This window comes from Notolepis coatsorum (genome assembly GCF_963971535.1).
Source record: "Notolepis coatsorum genome assembly, chromosome: 8".
Taxonomy (NCBI): Eukaryota; Metazoa; Chordata; class Actinopteri; order Aulopiformes; family Paralepididae; genus Notolepis; species Notolepis coatsorum.
The window spans coordinates 47,885,406-47,901,991 of NC_140172.1; the positions used below are offsets into that span (position 1 = coordinate 47,885,406).

Genomic DNA, 16,586 nt, shown 5'->3' on the forward strand with positions numbered 1-16,586 from the left:
TATCCATAGATGTATGATTTGGCCATAATAAGGTCAAGGTCAAGTTCAAGGTCAAATATGAATTTATAATTAAAATCGATTATCATTAATTACTGTATCTACAAATCCTTCTGTTTAATCATCTTCCCGCAGTTCATTTGCTTAGATTTTTTGTACACATGATCTCAATAAGGTGGTGAATGAGCTCAGTGAGCATTTTCTCCTACCCGTATACATTTTTTATCAAAGATGCAAAAATCATAAATCATAATTCATATTCTCCTTTTCTTCATTACAATTTACTCAAGCCTAGTAACAGACACAATATTTCTGACACTGGAAATACATACCCCCAGGTCCCTAGATGTTCCTAGATACCAAGAACATGCTAATTGACCTTGCATAAGTGGAGCAATCTTCCATTTACTTAGGCATGTACCTTTAGGCGAAATACGGCTTACAGATGAACAGTTAAAGGCTACATTCAGAATTCTTCATTTTACAAACCAATTTCATCCTTAGAATAGAGAGAACCTGAAAATGATGGTTGGCAACCTGCCAAATGTGTCTGGTGTTACTTTCCCACTCTGTATATGAATACTACTTGTCACTTTACACAAGGCCATTTAAATGAGTATGTTTGCATATCCCTCCTAGATAGATACACATACACAGTACCTTACACATGAGCATTTAATCTGAGAGGTCAGAGCTCAAAGTACACGTCCAATGATTTCACCCCTTTATCCTCTCTCTCTCTCTCTCTCTCTCTCTCTCTCTCTCTCTCTCTCTCTCTCTCTCTCTCTCTCTCTCTCTCTCTCTCTGTCTCAGGTGTTGTCGTTCACCCACCCGGTGTCGTTCCACTCTGCGGAGACGTTCGAGTCCCTGCTGGGCTGTCTGAAGATGGAGGACGAGAAGGTGGCAGAGGCAGCGCTCCAGATCTTCAAGAACACGGGAAGCAAGATGGAGCAGAGCTTCCCTCACATCAAATCGTATGTCTTATTTCCTCGATGATTTATTCAAAAAAAATAAAAACGTTTAAATCTTAAACCAGCCATCCCCACACCACAGTTACATTATCAGAATTATAATCACATAGTACGTGAGACCATACACCTGAAATGGTTAAATTAATTGCATTTACCCACAGAGCTTCGCTATTATTATTCTTCTTTTGAAGAAGCAGCACTGTACTGTATCCTCCTCAGTATTATTGTGATATGATTTTGGATAATTGTTCATAACAACAAATGATATATTCCTATGGAAGAGATGAACTGTGACTTGACTGGGAGTGTTAGTGTGGTGGCAGTGCTGCTCCTTCACAAGGTGCTGCAGTGCCTTGTTAACAGGACCTGTGTGGAGAACCCTGTATAGGTAATGATGTTTAAAGATGTCTTAATGTTAGTGTGGTGGCAGTGCTGCTCCTTCACAAGGTGCTGCAGTGCCTTGTTAACAGGACCTGTGTGGAGAACCCTGTATAGGTAATGATGTTTAAAGATGTCTTATCTGTGTAGTGGTTTGTAATGATGTTCTCCCGCCTGCTCCCCCTAGTGTTTTGCTGCCAGTACTGCAAGCCAAGGCTAAGAGAGGCCCCCCTCGCCAGGCCAAGTATGCTATCCAATGCATACATGCCATGTTTACCAACAAAGACACACACTTTGCCCAGATCTTTGAGGTGAGTCATGTCCACAGGGTTTGATTTGTGTACAGGCCGCACTTTGAAGTTAAAAGTATTTATTGGACGAGATAAACATGTTTTGACCTTTTCCTTCATCAGGTTGTAAACATAGAAAAGGAACCCCTTGACTCTGTTACTATGAACCGATGTCTTGCACCTTTTGGGGTGTGCTCTTATGGTTTCATTTACTTTTGTGTATAGATCATAATATTCAATAAATCACTGAAGGAATTTTGGAAACCCAGAAACCTTTGCATTCCAAAGAAAAAATGAAAAAAAAAATGTCTTTCCTCCGTCCTTGATTTCTCTGTGACCCAGAAACGGGAGAATTGTCATCTCTGTTCCAAAGCCATAGGAAACGCACAGAGGAATCCTGAGGTTTCCTGGCTTCTCTGCTCCAGCGGAGGATACATGTGTGTGTCCTCATGCGGAAATGTTTTTCCAAGATCTCTTGGCATATAAGCTGTTAGTAGGGCTGCAACGATTCGTCGACAACGTCAACGTCATCGACCATGAAATGTCGTCGATTTGCATATTCATGATCAGTATTGTTACTTGTACAGGGTTCACACAAGGTCCTTAAAGTGCTTGATTTTTTACCAAAAAAAGTCAAGGCCTGGAATTCCTTGAAAACAGCCCATTTTTTAACAAGCTGCTTAAAAAGTTCTTGAAATTCAAATCAACCATTTGCATTGACGGTTTTGTTCATCCATGATAAAATTGTTCTGAATCAAGAAATACAATATTTTTATTTAAAGTGTAACTAATTGTCAGAAATTGGTTTTAAGCCATAAATATTGGATCAGATTATTTGTTCTATAAAAACAGCATTTAAAATTGAATTGTGTCCTTTTAAATGCCCTTTTAAAAGAAAAAATAGTGCTTGGAAAAATACTTAAGTCCTTGAATTTCATTTTGCAATGTCTGGGAACCCTGTCGACCATGACATTTCGTCGATTTGCATATTCATGATCAACGCATCGTATTGTTACTTGTGCGGTGAAAATGGCAGACGTTCAAAGTCATAACATGCTCAACGTGTATCTAACTAGTGCACAATGAGTCACGTTCAAAATATAAATGACTTCTCTTAACTCTTTGGACGCCACAGACTTGAGCATATTTTGTTCCTACCACGCCAACGCTCTAAGAGATAGGAATAAGTGGCGTCCAAATACACACAATACATTATAATAATTCATGGAATAAATTTTTGGCCGGTCAAAAATCTCTGACTGGTCGTTTTTTAAATCTAAAGCTAAAAAGTAAATTTTGTTCCCTGTTTTTCAGCATTTACCTACAGGCATGGATACATTGTATGTAATGATAAACAATTTCATAGTAACGGGCGGGTGTTATATTATTTCAAGATAATAAAGTAGCTATAATGAGTCAATAAATAAAAAGCAGTAATGGCATCTAGGTTACTCACCCTACTCATGTACAGTAGGCATCCACACTACACAGCATTTATAGACATAAATAAACTTCATGGCTCATCTCCTACTCTGGGTAATCAGTAGGTGGTGTCAAACATGGGTCACTACTAGGGATGCTCGATATTGGCTTTTTTACCGATACCAATATACCGATATTGTCCAACTCTTAATTTCCGATACCGATATCAACCGATACCGATATATGCAGGGTTTCCCCCCCTCCAAAAATGGAATAATTTCAGGTTATTAACATTACATATCTCTTGTTGTGGAATTAACACAACATTATGCATACTTTTGACAATAAATAAAATCAGAATTTGTTCTTACTTGCTTGCCTGGGTAAATAAAGGTTATAGAAATGTAAAAAAAAAAGAAAAATTGAAAACCGATACCGATATTTTCCGATATCACATTTTAATGCCGATATCGGCCGATAATATCGGTAGGCCGATAATATCGGACATCCCTAGTCACTACCCATGTGACCTGAGGATACTAGTAAAACATTTTGAAATAATCAATTGCAAATAGAATCAATAGTTGTTGATTGTTCTGGTGTATTAATAGATAACAAAATAATCGTTAGTTGCAGCCCTAGCTGTTAGACTTCTAGAGCTCCTCCCACAAACGTGGCTTCATAATGTCATGTGACGTTCCATTTCTTCTGACACATTTGTTTCTTCCGCCTCCTCTCTTCGCATTTCTTCCCTGTTTTCCTCTGATGTGTCACTGAGGCATTGAGGACGAGACGTGAGCACACGTCTATAAACCCACGGAATGGACCCCGAAACAATATGCAATATATGTGTAGTTGTCAGCGTTCTGATTTGACTTCGTCTTCATATTTGCCCCTGGCAGCAAAGTTTCCAGATGCTGAATGTGATTGATAAATTGTCACTCTTAATAAGTGTCCCAATAATTCCTATTTGTATATTCAGAGAGAATATACGTCAGATATTTTAGGTATTTGCAATGTTTTCAAACGTTACTGAGCTGTCCACCTTGTCCACAAGCCTGCTAACAAGTTAGTTACCACTCCACTCTGTTGTCCAGGCCTTCCAATGTACATGCTAACCAGAGGGCTTATATGTGTAGACATGTGACTCACAATAACATTAAGCTTATATATTTTCCATCTGAGTCCATCACTATCCATTAAATATATTTTAGATCAGTTATTTCTTCCCCAAGCAAATCTCTGACAATCCATATGAAATATGAATTTTTGGGTTTATTGGGCTTGGTTTCTAACCCGACTGTATCTCTCCTCCAGCCCCTGCACAAAGGCCTGGACACCAGTAACCTGGAGCAGCTGATCACGCCTCTGACCACCCTGGGCCACCTGGCTCTACTGGCCCCAGAACAGTTTGCTGCTCCGCTCAAGTCTCTAGTGGCCAACTTTATCGTCAAGGACCTGCTCATGAACGACAGGGTAAACATGTTGTCAGTGGAACAGTGTTCTTATTCCAGAGCCCAGACATGTGTTCATTAAAACCTGGAAAAGTCAGGAAATGTCATGGAAATTGTTTGTAACCTTGATTTCATCTCATCAAATGATAAATGTCATGCCTGGCTGCCAATAACCCAAATAATAACATTGATTACTTGAGTGATTGTTGTAGCCGGCCAAATTAAAGCCATCAATTGACAGTTGTGATTGGAGGATCAAGGAAAAGAGGGCAGAGCTTGAGATAGGTAAATTGAAGATAGACTTTGACAAATATAGGCCATGGAAATGGCTCTGTTTATCATGGAATAGACATGGAAATCAGTTTATCGTGGAATAGTCATGGAAAACACATCACATATTTTTTTTATTTAGTTGTAGTCAGTCCTTTTCTTGTCTGGCGAAAACGTACAATATGTTTTACACCAGGATTTCTGTCTTTACAAAGATCCCAGGCAAGAAGACGACCAAGCTCTGGGTGCAAGATGACGAGGTGTCCCCGGAGACTTTGGCCAAGGTCTGTTGCTTCTTCACACTACTTTAGTTTCTTCACACTACCTTCATTTTTCTTCACACTGCCTTAGTTCTTCTTCACACTGCCTTAGTTCTTCACACTGCCTTAGTTCTTCTTCACACTGTTAGTTCTTCACACTGCCTTAGTTCTTCTTCACACTGCCTTAGTTCTTCTCCACACTGCCTTAGTTCTTCACACTGCCTTAGTTCTTCTTCACACTGTTAGTTCTTCACACTGCCTTAGTTCTTCTTCACACTGCCTTAGTTCTTCTCCACACTGCCTTAGTTCTTCTCCACACTGCCTTAGTTCTTCTCCACACTGCCTTAGTTCTTCTCCACACTGCCTTAGTTCTTCTTCACACTGCCTTAGTTCTTCTCCACACTGCCTTAGTTCTTCTTCACACTGCCTTAGTTCTTCTTCACACTGCCTTAGTTCTTCTTCACACTGCCTTAGTTCTTCACACTGCCTTAGTTCTTCTCCACACTGCCTTAGTTCTTCTTCACACTGCCTTAGTTCTTCTTCACACTGCCTTAGTTCTTCTTCACACTGCCTTAGTTCTTCTTCACACTGTTAGTTCTTCTTCACACTGTTAGTTCTTCTTCACACTGTTAGTTCTTCTTCACACTGTTAGTTCTTCACACTGTTAGTTCTTCTTCACACTGCCTTAGTTCTTCTTCACACTGCCTTAGTTCTTCTTCACACTGCCTTAGTTCTTCTTCACACTGCCTTAGTTCTTCTTCACACTGTTAGTTCTTCTTCACACTGCCTTAGTTCTTCTTCAAACTGCCTTAGTTCTTCTTCACACTGCCTTAGTTCTTCTCCACACTGCCTTAGTTCTTCTTCACACTGCCTTAGTTCTTCTTCACACTGCCTTAGTTCTTCTTCACACTGTTAGTTCTTCTTCACACTGTTAGTTCTTCACACTGTTAGTTCTTCACACTGTTAGTTCTTCACACTGTTAGTTCTTCACACTGCCTTAGTTCTTCTTCACACTGTTAGTTCTTCTTCACACTGCCTTAGTTCTTCACACTGTTAGTTATTCTTCACACTGTTAGTTCTTCACACTGTTAGTTCTTCACACTGTTAGTTCTTCACACTGTTAGTTCTTCACACTGTTAGTTCTTCACACTGCCTTAGTTCTTCTTCACACTGTTAGTTCTTCTTCACACTGTTAGTTCTTCTTCACACTGTTAGTTCTTCTTCACACTGTTAGTTCTTCTTCACACTGTTAGTTCTTCTTCACACTGCCTTAGTTCTTCTTCACACTGTTAGTTCTTCTTCACACTGCCTTAGTTCTTCTTCACACTGTTAGTTCTTCTTCACACTGCCTTAGTTCTTCTTCACACTGTTAGTTCTTCTTCACACTGTTAGTTCTTCTTCACACTGTTAGTTCTTCTTCACACTGTTAGTTCTTCTTCACACTGCCTTAGTTCTTCTTCACACTGTTAGTTCTTCTTCACACTGTTAGTTCTTCTTCACACTGTTAGTTCTTCTTCACACTGTTAGTTCTTCTTCACACTGTTAGTTCTTCTTCACACTGTTAGTTCTTCTTCACACTGCCGTAGTTCTTCTTCACACTGTTAGTTCTTCTTCACACTGCCTTGGTTTCTCATCTCTCTTATGCCCTGACCTTCTCCTTCTATCTAGTGCTGTTTCTAATGAATAGTACAGGGTAGGTTCAGACCTGTGGACCCCCGGGATGGGTTCATATAGCTCACAGACTTCTTATTAAGATAAGGTCATAACTGTCAAGTGTCTCAGCACACGTAGCAACCAATCTATTATCTAACATGGCAGTCAGTGGATAATTGGGCACTCCAAGCGTTTCACTGCCATCTCCTATTCATGGTATTCGGTTACACATCATCGCCGACGCCGATGGTGTACGTTGGTAAGCAAACGACATGCGATCATCATTAACTGTGGCCAATGAGCTGTTAGAGGCATAGTGCCATGCTGGTAGGAAATACATCACACGTCAATGAACACACTATAGTAGTAATGTAATGTAATAGTAATGGTGCGACCTTCCCCTCTCAGATCCAGGGCATTAAGCTGATGGTGAGGTGGCTGCTGGGAGTGAAGAATAACCAGAGCAAATCTGGCAACTCAACTCTGAGGATGTTGACAGCCATCCTGCACAGTGATGGAGACCTGACTGAGCAGGGCAAGATGGGGTACACCACGCACACACACACACACACACACACACACACACACACACACACACACACACACACACACACACACACACACACACACACAATTTATTCATGTCCACACAAATACAAACAGGCAAGGGGCAAACATTGTAAATGCAGTCAGGTTGGAGCTCATACCAATTGCTTCAAGGCTATAAACACAAACACGTGCACGGAGACGTACACACACAAGCGCACACACACATACATGTCCACAAATTAGGAACTGGCAAGAGACACATTGTAAATACAGTCAGATATTCTGAGACCTTTTCAAGGCTATAAACACAAACACACATTCACTCTTACCATAGACTGTATAAACAGAAATCCTTGTTTATGTAAGTTTTCTCTCTCTCTCTCTTACTCCCTATCCTCCCTCCCTCTTTCTTACTCTCCGCCCTCTCTTACTCTCTCCTTCCTCCCCCTCTCTTACCCCCCTCTCCTCCCTCTTACTCCCTCCCCTCCTTTTCTTACTCCCCCTCCATCTCTTGCTCCCTCTCTTACTCCATCTCTCTCTAACTCTCTCGCTCACTTACTCATCCTCTTACTCTTACTCCTCCCTCTCTTACTCTCTCCTTCCTCCCCCTCTCGTACCCCCTATCCCCCTTTTACACGCTTATTCTCTCTTCTCCCTCCTCTCTTACTCCCTCTTCCTCTCTTACTCCCTCTCATCCCTCCTCTTACTGTTATTCCCTCCCCATCCTCTCCCTCTCTTACTGTCTCTCCTCCCTCTTTTACTCCCTCCTCTCATACTCCCTCTTCCTCCTCTCCTTCCTCCCTCCTTTCTTACTCCCTCTCCTCCCTCCTCTCATACTCCCTCTCCCCCTCTTCCTCCTCTCCTCCCTCTCCCCCTGTTCCTCCCTCCTCTCTTACTCCCTCTCCTCCCTCCTCTCATACTCCCTCTTCCTCCTCTCCTCCCTCTCCCCCTGTTCCTCCCTCCCTCTCTTACTCCCTCTCCTCCCTCCTCTCATACTCCCTCTCCCCCTCTTCCTCCCTCCTCTCTTACTCCCTCTCCTCCCTCCTCTCATACTCTCTCTCCCCCTCTTCCTCCTCTCCTCCCTCTCCCCCTGTTCCTCCCTCCTCTCATACTCCCTCTCCCTCTCTTCCTCCTCTCCTCCCTCTCCCCCTCTTCCTCCCTCCTCTCTTGCCCCCTCAGTAAACCAGACATGTCGAGGCTGAGGTTGGCAGCAGCCTGTGCTCTACTGAAGCTAGCCCAGGAGCCGTGCTACCATGAGATCATCACTCTGGAGCAGTACCAGCTCTGTGCCCTCGTCATCAACGTAAGTAGTAGTTGTAATAACAATAAACCTTTTTACAAGTGCTTTACAGACAACAAGATGTGACCGATTACAAGCAAACAAAGAACACAGCAGATAAAATAAACAATGACCATAACAGAAATAAAAACTTGATGATATTAACAATCATACTACTACTACTACTACTACTACTACTACTACTACTACTACTACTACTACTACTACTAATAATAATAATAATAATAATAATAATAATAATAATAATAATTGTTGTGAAGGGCCAGATTAAACCGAATATATATATTTATTTATATATATATATTTAATTGTATTTGTATATTCTCTAATATTCCCTGATATCCCTTGTATATTCCTTGTACAATATGCATTGAATATCCATTCTAGCCTACTGAACATCCCATAATAGTCTCCATTCTACTATTGGTCGAGACCTTGGTGCCAGGCTGCCATACCCCTCAGACCCAGTTCAAACGTACCGCTCCACATGTACGAACAAGTCCTAGTTCCGCGTAGGAATCTGGCTACCGCACCACTAATGGGACTATTTGTTCATAGTGCGTATATATACTGCGCTACTAAAGTAGGACTTTCTTTTCAGTCCAGTTTCTTACCCTCCAATAGAGTCACAGACGTAAAGCCTCCCCGCGACGCCACGTGTGGGAGTAAGGCCAAGTTCGCCTACCATCGGTATTGAGACATCGTGTATATTAATATTTGAATAGTCATATTTGGCACTATATCGTCGAGTTGGACGTAGTCTATTAAGCTAATAATAGTCTGTTAATATATAGTGCTTCGTGCGGTGAGAATACTACCGTAGTCAGTACCCCATCGTTTCGGGCAGAGAACTGGCTGCTTACCCAGGGTGGTTGACCCCATGTGAAGCTGCACCCGAGGAGCCCCAGAGCCGACGAGCGAGTGGACCTGTATACCGGATTATTCTACCGACGACAGCCCGCCTTCCCAGGCACGGATTATGCTTTGTATACTTTGATTATTCCATGGATAAAGACCCCCGACACTGCCGTGTGTTGGAACCCCCCCCCCCTGGAGAGGACGCAAGGTGAGGAGACGCTCTGCAAGACGAGGTCGCTTCACGTCTCTCCCCCGTGGACCGGAGAGAGCCGGCCCACAAAGAGTCCACCTGCTTTCATCTGTGGTCCAAGGATCGCCGGCGCATTGAACGGCACTACAGTGGGTTCACCTGGGATACCCTTGGCCGGACGAGGCAGCCGGATTCTACCCCCCCCCCCCCCCTCCTACTCCTGTCGGCTTACAAGCGACCGGATTAACCCCCTCTAGTGTATCTAGTATATAATCATTAAAGTATCATTGCTGTTATTCCTTAACTATTCCAGGTCGTATATTTACCACCTGCGCCTTCAGAGATTCTCTATTGATATACCGACGAATACTCTTTGCCATAAAAGTGCATACTATTTCAATTCATAAATGTAATTAAGTGATTAAGTGCTTGTTCTACACACCATCGCTGTGTAGAAATAAAGACCTGTTTCGACTTCGTACATTTGTGTTGGATCCGTTTCATCTACGTGAGAGTGTTTATGATAATATATTTATGCCGTGTACTGGGTGGCCGAATATTAAGTACAAAGGTAGTGGTAGTAAGTATCATATCTAGTAATACAGTCAGGGAATTGTACCCCTCAGTTACAATAATAATAATAACAGACTTTAAATTAGGGACCCTGGTGGAACAACTTATGATGAGTTCCGACTTTGCAGTCTGGCTAACGAGTGGCTCCCCTTCCCCTCCCCTCCCCAGGACGAGTGCTACCAGGTGCGGCACTGTTATGCCCAGAAGCTCCACCGGGGCCTCTGCCGCCTGCGACTGCCCCTGGAGTACCTGGCCGTGTTTGCCCTGTGTGCCCGGGACCCCGTCAAGGAGAGGAGGGCCCACGCTCGCCAGTGCCTGGTGAAGAACGTCAACATACGCCGGGAATATCTCAAACAGCATGTTGGCCTCAGTGGTAAGGAGGACACATGAACTCAAATAGCATGTTGGCCTCAGAGGTAAGGAGGACACAGGAAGTCAAACAGCATGTTGGCCTCAGTGGTAAGAGGAGAACTCAAACAGCATGTTGGCCTCAGTGGTAAGGAGGACACAGGAAGTCAAACAGCATGTTGGCCTCAGTGGTAAGGAGGACACAGGAACTCAAATAGCATGTTGGCCTCAGTGGTAAGGAGGACACAGGAAGTCAAACAGCATGTTGGCCTCAGTGGTAAGAGGAAGACACAGGAACTCAAATAGCATGTTGGCCTCAGTGGTAAGGAGGACACAGGAAGTCAAACAGCATGTTGGCCTCAGTGGTAAGAGGAAGACACAGGAACTCAAATAGCATGTTGGCCTCAGTGGTAAGGAGGACACAGGAACTCAAACTGCATGTTGGCCTCAGTGGTAAGGAGGACACAGGAACTCAAATAGCATGTTGGCCTCAGTGGTAAGGAGGACACAGGAACTCAAACAGCATGTTGGCCTCAGCGGTAAGGAGGACACAGGAACTCAAATAGCATGTTGGCCTCAGTGGTAAGAGGAATTGATTGATTGAATAGTTTATTGGTTTAGAATGGAAAATCACACATATACATTTGATCACAATATGAAACAGGTGTACATTTCTCCATTTACCAATAGGATTTCATAAAACACAATAAAGCCATAGGCTTGTTTCCATTGTGGTCCTTCATCATTGGTGTCAGTGGATTTATGTACTGGTGTGTGGACGTGGGTGTTTGTAGTGTCTGTATGTCAGGATGTGTGGTATAAAAACAATAAAATACATACAATAATATTCCATTTTATATAGACAATAAAAGAATAAAAAAGGAACAACACATATTAAAAAGGAAGACACATGAACTCAAATATCATGTTGGCCTCAGTGGTAAGAGGAAGACAGGAACTCAAATATCATGTTGGCCTCAGTGGTAAGAGGAAGACAGGAACTCAAATATCATGTTGGCCTCAGTGGTAAGAGGAAGACAGGAACTCAAATAGCATGTTGGCCTCAGTGGTAAGGAGGACACAGGAAGTCAAACAGCATGTTGGCCTCAGTGGTAAGGAGGACACAGGAAGTCAAACAGCATGTTGGCCTCAGTGGTAAGGAGGACACAGGAAGTCAAACAGCATGTTGGCCTCAGTGGTAAGGAGGACACAGGAAGTCAAACAGCATGTTGGCCTCAGTGGTAAGGAGGACACAGGAAGTCAAACAGCATGTTGGCCTCAGTGGTAAGGAGGACACAGGAAGTCAAACAGCATGTTGGCCTCAGTGGTAAGGAGGACACAGGAAGTCAAACAGCATGTTGGCCTCAGTGGTAAGGAGGACACAGGAAGTCAAACAGCATGTTGGCCTCAGTGGTAAGGAGGACACAGGAAGTCAAACAGCATGTTGGCCTCAGTGGTAAGGAGGACACAGGAAGTCAAACAGCATGTTGGCATCAGTGGTAAGGAGGACACAGGAACTGAGCCAAACTGTGAAAACCAGGTATCCAAGTCATGAAGAATAAGACTCACACAGCTCCCTCCTTAACGCACCCAAAACAATTGTTTTTATTAGACAATTGTCCTTTCTCAAGCCCTGCCCTCTTTCCCCTGATCTTGCTTCAAACTGTTTGTCCAACAGAAGCAACAGTTGTGATTGGAGGATCAAGAAAAGAAGGTGGGTTTGAGATAGGTCCATTGACAACGTTTCGATCCCAATTAGATGTAATTATTTAATCACACCTGACGAAGACGGTGATTATTTGGGATTTACATACCTTGTGTATACTGTTTACTCATAGTATATATTCAGATTCATTTCATTGCCTATATTTATTGTAACATATATTATAACCGATAGGGCATACAGACCCTCATCTGCACCTTTGTTTACACTGTTTATTTTTCTCAAATTTCTATATTCAGATTGAACTTTATTGCCTATATTTATGTTTTTCTTCTATTACCTTGCCCATACCTGTACCTCCACCAGGCTGCTACGATGCCCACATTTCCCCAAGGGGATCGATAAAGGAATATCTTATCTTATCATTAAAATTTTGCTTTGATCTCTGATTCTTCATGACGTGGACATGATCATGATCATTGTGTTAGATCACGGAGTCTTCTCTGATCCTTTTCTTCAATGTGTGTTAGTAGACAAGCTGTTCTCCCTTCTACCGGAGTATGTCGTTCCCTACGCTATTCACCTGCTCGTCCACGACCCAGACTATGTCAAAGTACAGGACATCGAGCAGCTCAAAGACGTCAAAGAGTAAGTATGGACTGTGAGCAAGAGATGAAGAGAGGAGGAGGTGTATGAATGAATTATTATTATTATTTTTTTTTTAATTGTCATGTCACAAAGTGGCCCCTCCCTTACGGGATTACAAAACACCCAAATAATAATATTTCTATTTACCAAACCAATATTTGGCTGCACCAAACCTCAGGAGAAATACCTGAGATCTCAGTGTCTATATCAGCATATTGACAGTGAGTCGTGTCCTTCCCCTTGTCAGGTCCCTGTGGTTCGTACTAGAGATCATCATGGCCAAGAATGAGAACAACAGCCACGCCTTCATTAGGAAAATGGTGGAGAACATCAAACAGACGAAAGACGCCCAGGCCCCCAGCGACGCCAAGATAAACGAGGTATGCATACAAATCTCATTCACAAATGGACACAAACGTGCATATTTACATTTGACATATTCAGACTCCCTCATACAGGGGTGGCCAATTTGGGAGCCCATGTGCGTCAAGCCAGCACAAATAACGGGTCACATGATATCTTTTTAACAACTTTTACGTGACTTCCTGCTCATTGAATTGGTCTTCAAAATAAAAGTGCAGAAAACAACGTTTTTATTCAGAATGTGTCAATTTCTGGGCCTTTATTTCAGGGGCCAAATCACTAAACGGGAAGTCCCGTTTCACCTTATCTGTGCTGGCTTGATGGACCTGGACTACCAAATTGTCCATCCCTGCTCATATGTAGCTTTGATTTATAAACGACAACAAATAAACTTTATAATGTTATTATTTCTATAATCATACTTTGTCTCTTCCTGTACAGAAACTGTACACCGTGTGTGATGTAGCCATGAACATTATCATATCTAAGAGCACCACCTACAGCCTGGAGTCCCCCAAAGACCCTGTCCTGCCCTCACGCTACTTCACCAAGCCTGATAAGGTGAGCGTCTTATCTCAGAGGTTAAAGCTGTAGCTCCTAACTCCATAGAATACAACACCGCTTCTTCTTCATTAGACATTTAATAGTAGTTGGGAAACTGCATTTACTGTCACTTAGTGGAAAGAGTGATCAGTCACCTCATTACAGAATAAATTAAGAGCCGGTAGAACAGTGTTGTGTGACTCGAGCAGCGTCTTGCAGGATTTGACATATGTGCTCACTTTTACAATCTCTTGTGTGTGTGTGTGTGTGTGTGTGTGTGTGTGTGTGTGTGTGTGTGTGTGTGTGTGTGTGTGTGTGTGTGTGTGTGTGTGTGTGCGTGCGTGCGTGTGTGTGTGCTTTTCATTCATCTTTCTGTCTCCTTTTTCAGAATTTCAGCAACACAAAGAACTATCTCCCACCAGAGATGAAGGCATTCTTCACACCAGGAAAGGTTGGTCCAAATCAAGTGTTTAACATAGTAATTGTCACGCGAGTCGCAAACTTGAGGGTTATGTTTTGCTTAGGGCAGTGGCTGCAACCCCCCTTTAGTCGGGTTAACCTGTCGGTTTGGTCTTAGTCAACCAAGACTTGTTAGTCCATTTCAGTTTTGTTTCTATACTTACTCTGAAAGCACATATCTGGTAAGCACTAGATTTAAAATGATAACCACATCTATAGTAAGCACTAGATTTAGAATGATAAGCACATATCTGGTAAGCACTAGATTTAAAATGATAACCACATCTCTAGTAAGCACTAGATTTAGAATGATAAGCACATATCTGGTAAGCACTAGATTTAAAATGATGAGCACTATATTTAAAATGATAAGCACATATTATCTGGTAAGCACTATATTTTAAATGATGAGCACTATATTTTAAATGATAAGCACATCTCTGTTAAGCACTAGTTTAAAGAGGTCCCTCTGCATGGTTGCATGTGAGAAACAATTTCACAGATTTATCGATAAAGTGAAATGCTTTTATTTTTGCTCTTTTATTGTCATTATTATTTCAAAGTAAACGATTTGAGGGGTTGCATCCAACACATCCTGCTCTGACTCTCTCCCAGCCCAAGGCTGCCAATGTGCTGGGTGCCGTGAACAAGCCTCTGGCCTCGGCAGGGAAGCAACTCCAAAGTAAAGCCTCGCGTATGGAGACGGCCAGCAATGACGACACGACCTCTGACCCCAGCTCCCCACAGCACACCAAGTCCAGGTAGAACACATGCCGCGTATACGCATGCAACTGAAAACACAGCTTTTTTTACCAGTTCATATCCACTCTTTGTGTAAAATATCAGGAACATATGTCCAGTGTTCGATTACATCCTCTTTTCCACAATCCAGGCTCAAAAACCTCCTCTTTAATTTATCTCACTATCTACATCTCCACTTCGTGGCTTAAGTGGATTTAATGGGTGAAATCAGTGAGGGATCATCGTTTTCACATACCGTAATTCCTCTAATAGTAACCCCGGCTTGTATTTGTTTCAACTGTAGCGGGTACCAGGCTTGTATTAGGAGGAGGCCTGTATAAGAGGGAGGCCTATATTTCAAATTTTCAAACGGATCATAATGAATAAATCAACATTTTGTGTCAGTTTGAACCCAGTAAAATGTACTGGGTTCATTTATTGAAACCAAGTACTGTATGAAATAGTAAACAGTGCAATTACAGGTGGTCACTGGTCATTTCAACGTTTTCAAAGTGAAATCAAGTAACTAGCTCAGTATGCAGCTCAGTATATTAGTAACCCGGCTTGTATTAGGAGGCCGGCTTATAATTGCTTAGCTCAAGAGCGCACCCGGCCATTAATAGAGACCCGGCTTGTATTTGAGACCCGGTTACTATTAGAGGAATTACGGTAGTTGGCGTATTTCATGGAAGCTACAAATATTCCTTTTTAAACCGAATCCATTACATCCAAGCTTCTAACCCTCTGGAGTCTAAGCCAAGATCGCCGTCTTTCACAAGCTCTGGTGGGCTCATTTTGTAAGCTAGCGCGAGGCTAGCGGTTTCTTATTACACTAGAGGTCTATCTGTCAATGTGGAATATATAGGTGCCAACCATTTCATGCTAGCTTACTGGAAAAGGGGTTACATTATTATTATTATTATTATTATTATTATTATTATTATTATTATTATTATTATTATTATTATTATTATTATTATTATGGGGAGAGTGGGGTAAGTTGAGCCAGTGGGTAAGTTGATCCACCCCTCGTATCAAGGGAAATGTACATAATTTCGGTCATTTGACCAGAAATCTAGGAAAAACCCATCCTTTTACTCACTTTGATGGAGGGAAGCATGTTGGAAAAGTGGTTATTAAAAAACACATTTTTGCACTTAAAAGTATGTATAGGGCAATGGTTTTAACGTGCGATACAGAGATGACAAGATTATCTTAAAATATGAGTTAAAGAAGAAGCTTGCTGGTCATATTAAACAGCTGGCTGACTGATTCCATGGTCTTACGCCTAAGGAATGCAGTGAAATTGCACTTTAACATAATTGAAAATGTTTAATTAATATGTCAATAAGACTGTTTTGAAAAGAAAGGAGAATGTGATGTTCAGTTGTGTTTGATAAAAGAATAGATCATCTTTTATTATATCCAGATTTTTACCTTATACATGTGTTGCTCAACTTACACTTTGGCAAGTTGAGCCAGGGAACCACTTTTTAAGAAGTTATATTTTCATACCCCTTTAATGCAAATGCATTCTTATTATTTCAATTTGTAGTAAACATCCTCAAATATGGGTAGATGTACTTGTTTTACTTCTGTCTCATTGTTCCTTGCCGAGAGGTCATTTTATGTAAAAACATCTTACCCCACTCTCCC

At 42.0% G+C, this 16,586-nt stretch overlaps 1 protein-coding gene across 4 annotated transcripts in view; it reads left to right on the forward strand.

Annotated features, from left to right (window-relative positions):
* pds5b (PDS5 cohesin associated factor B) overlaps positions 1-16,586 on the forward strand; it is a 132,930-nt gene that overhangs the window by 98,368 nt on the left and 17,976 nt on the right. For 2 of the 4 annotated variants that reach the window (XM_084319889.1, XM_084319891.1), the window contains exons 19-30: positions 811-971; positions 1,534-1,657; positions 4,376-4,534; positions 4,998-5,066; positions 7,104-7,240; positions 8,424-8,547; positions 10,334-10,538; positions 12,707-12,824; positions 13,072-13,204; positions 13,629-13,748; positions 14,119-14,181; positions 14,805-14,950. In XM_084319889.1, the coding sequence (XP_084176015.1) occupies positions 811-971; positions 1,534-1,657; positions 4,376-4,534; positions 4,998-5,066; positions 7,104-7,240; positions 8,424-8,547; positions 10,334-10,538; positions 12,707-12,824; positions 13,072-13,204; positions 13,629-13,748; positions 14,119-14,181; positions 14,805-14,950 (1,559 nt within the window). The remainder of the gene's footprint in view (positions 1-810; positions 972-1,533; positions 1,658-4,375; positions 4,535-4,997; positions 5,067-7,103; positions 7,241-8,423; positions 8,548-10,333; positions 10,539-12,706; positions 12,825-13,071; positions 13,205-13,628; positions 13,749-14,118; positions 14,182-14,804; positions 14,951-16,586) is intronic. The other 2 variants (XM_084319890.1, XM_084319892.1) reach the window with 1 other exon arrangement.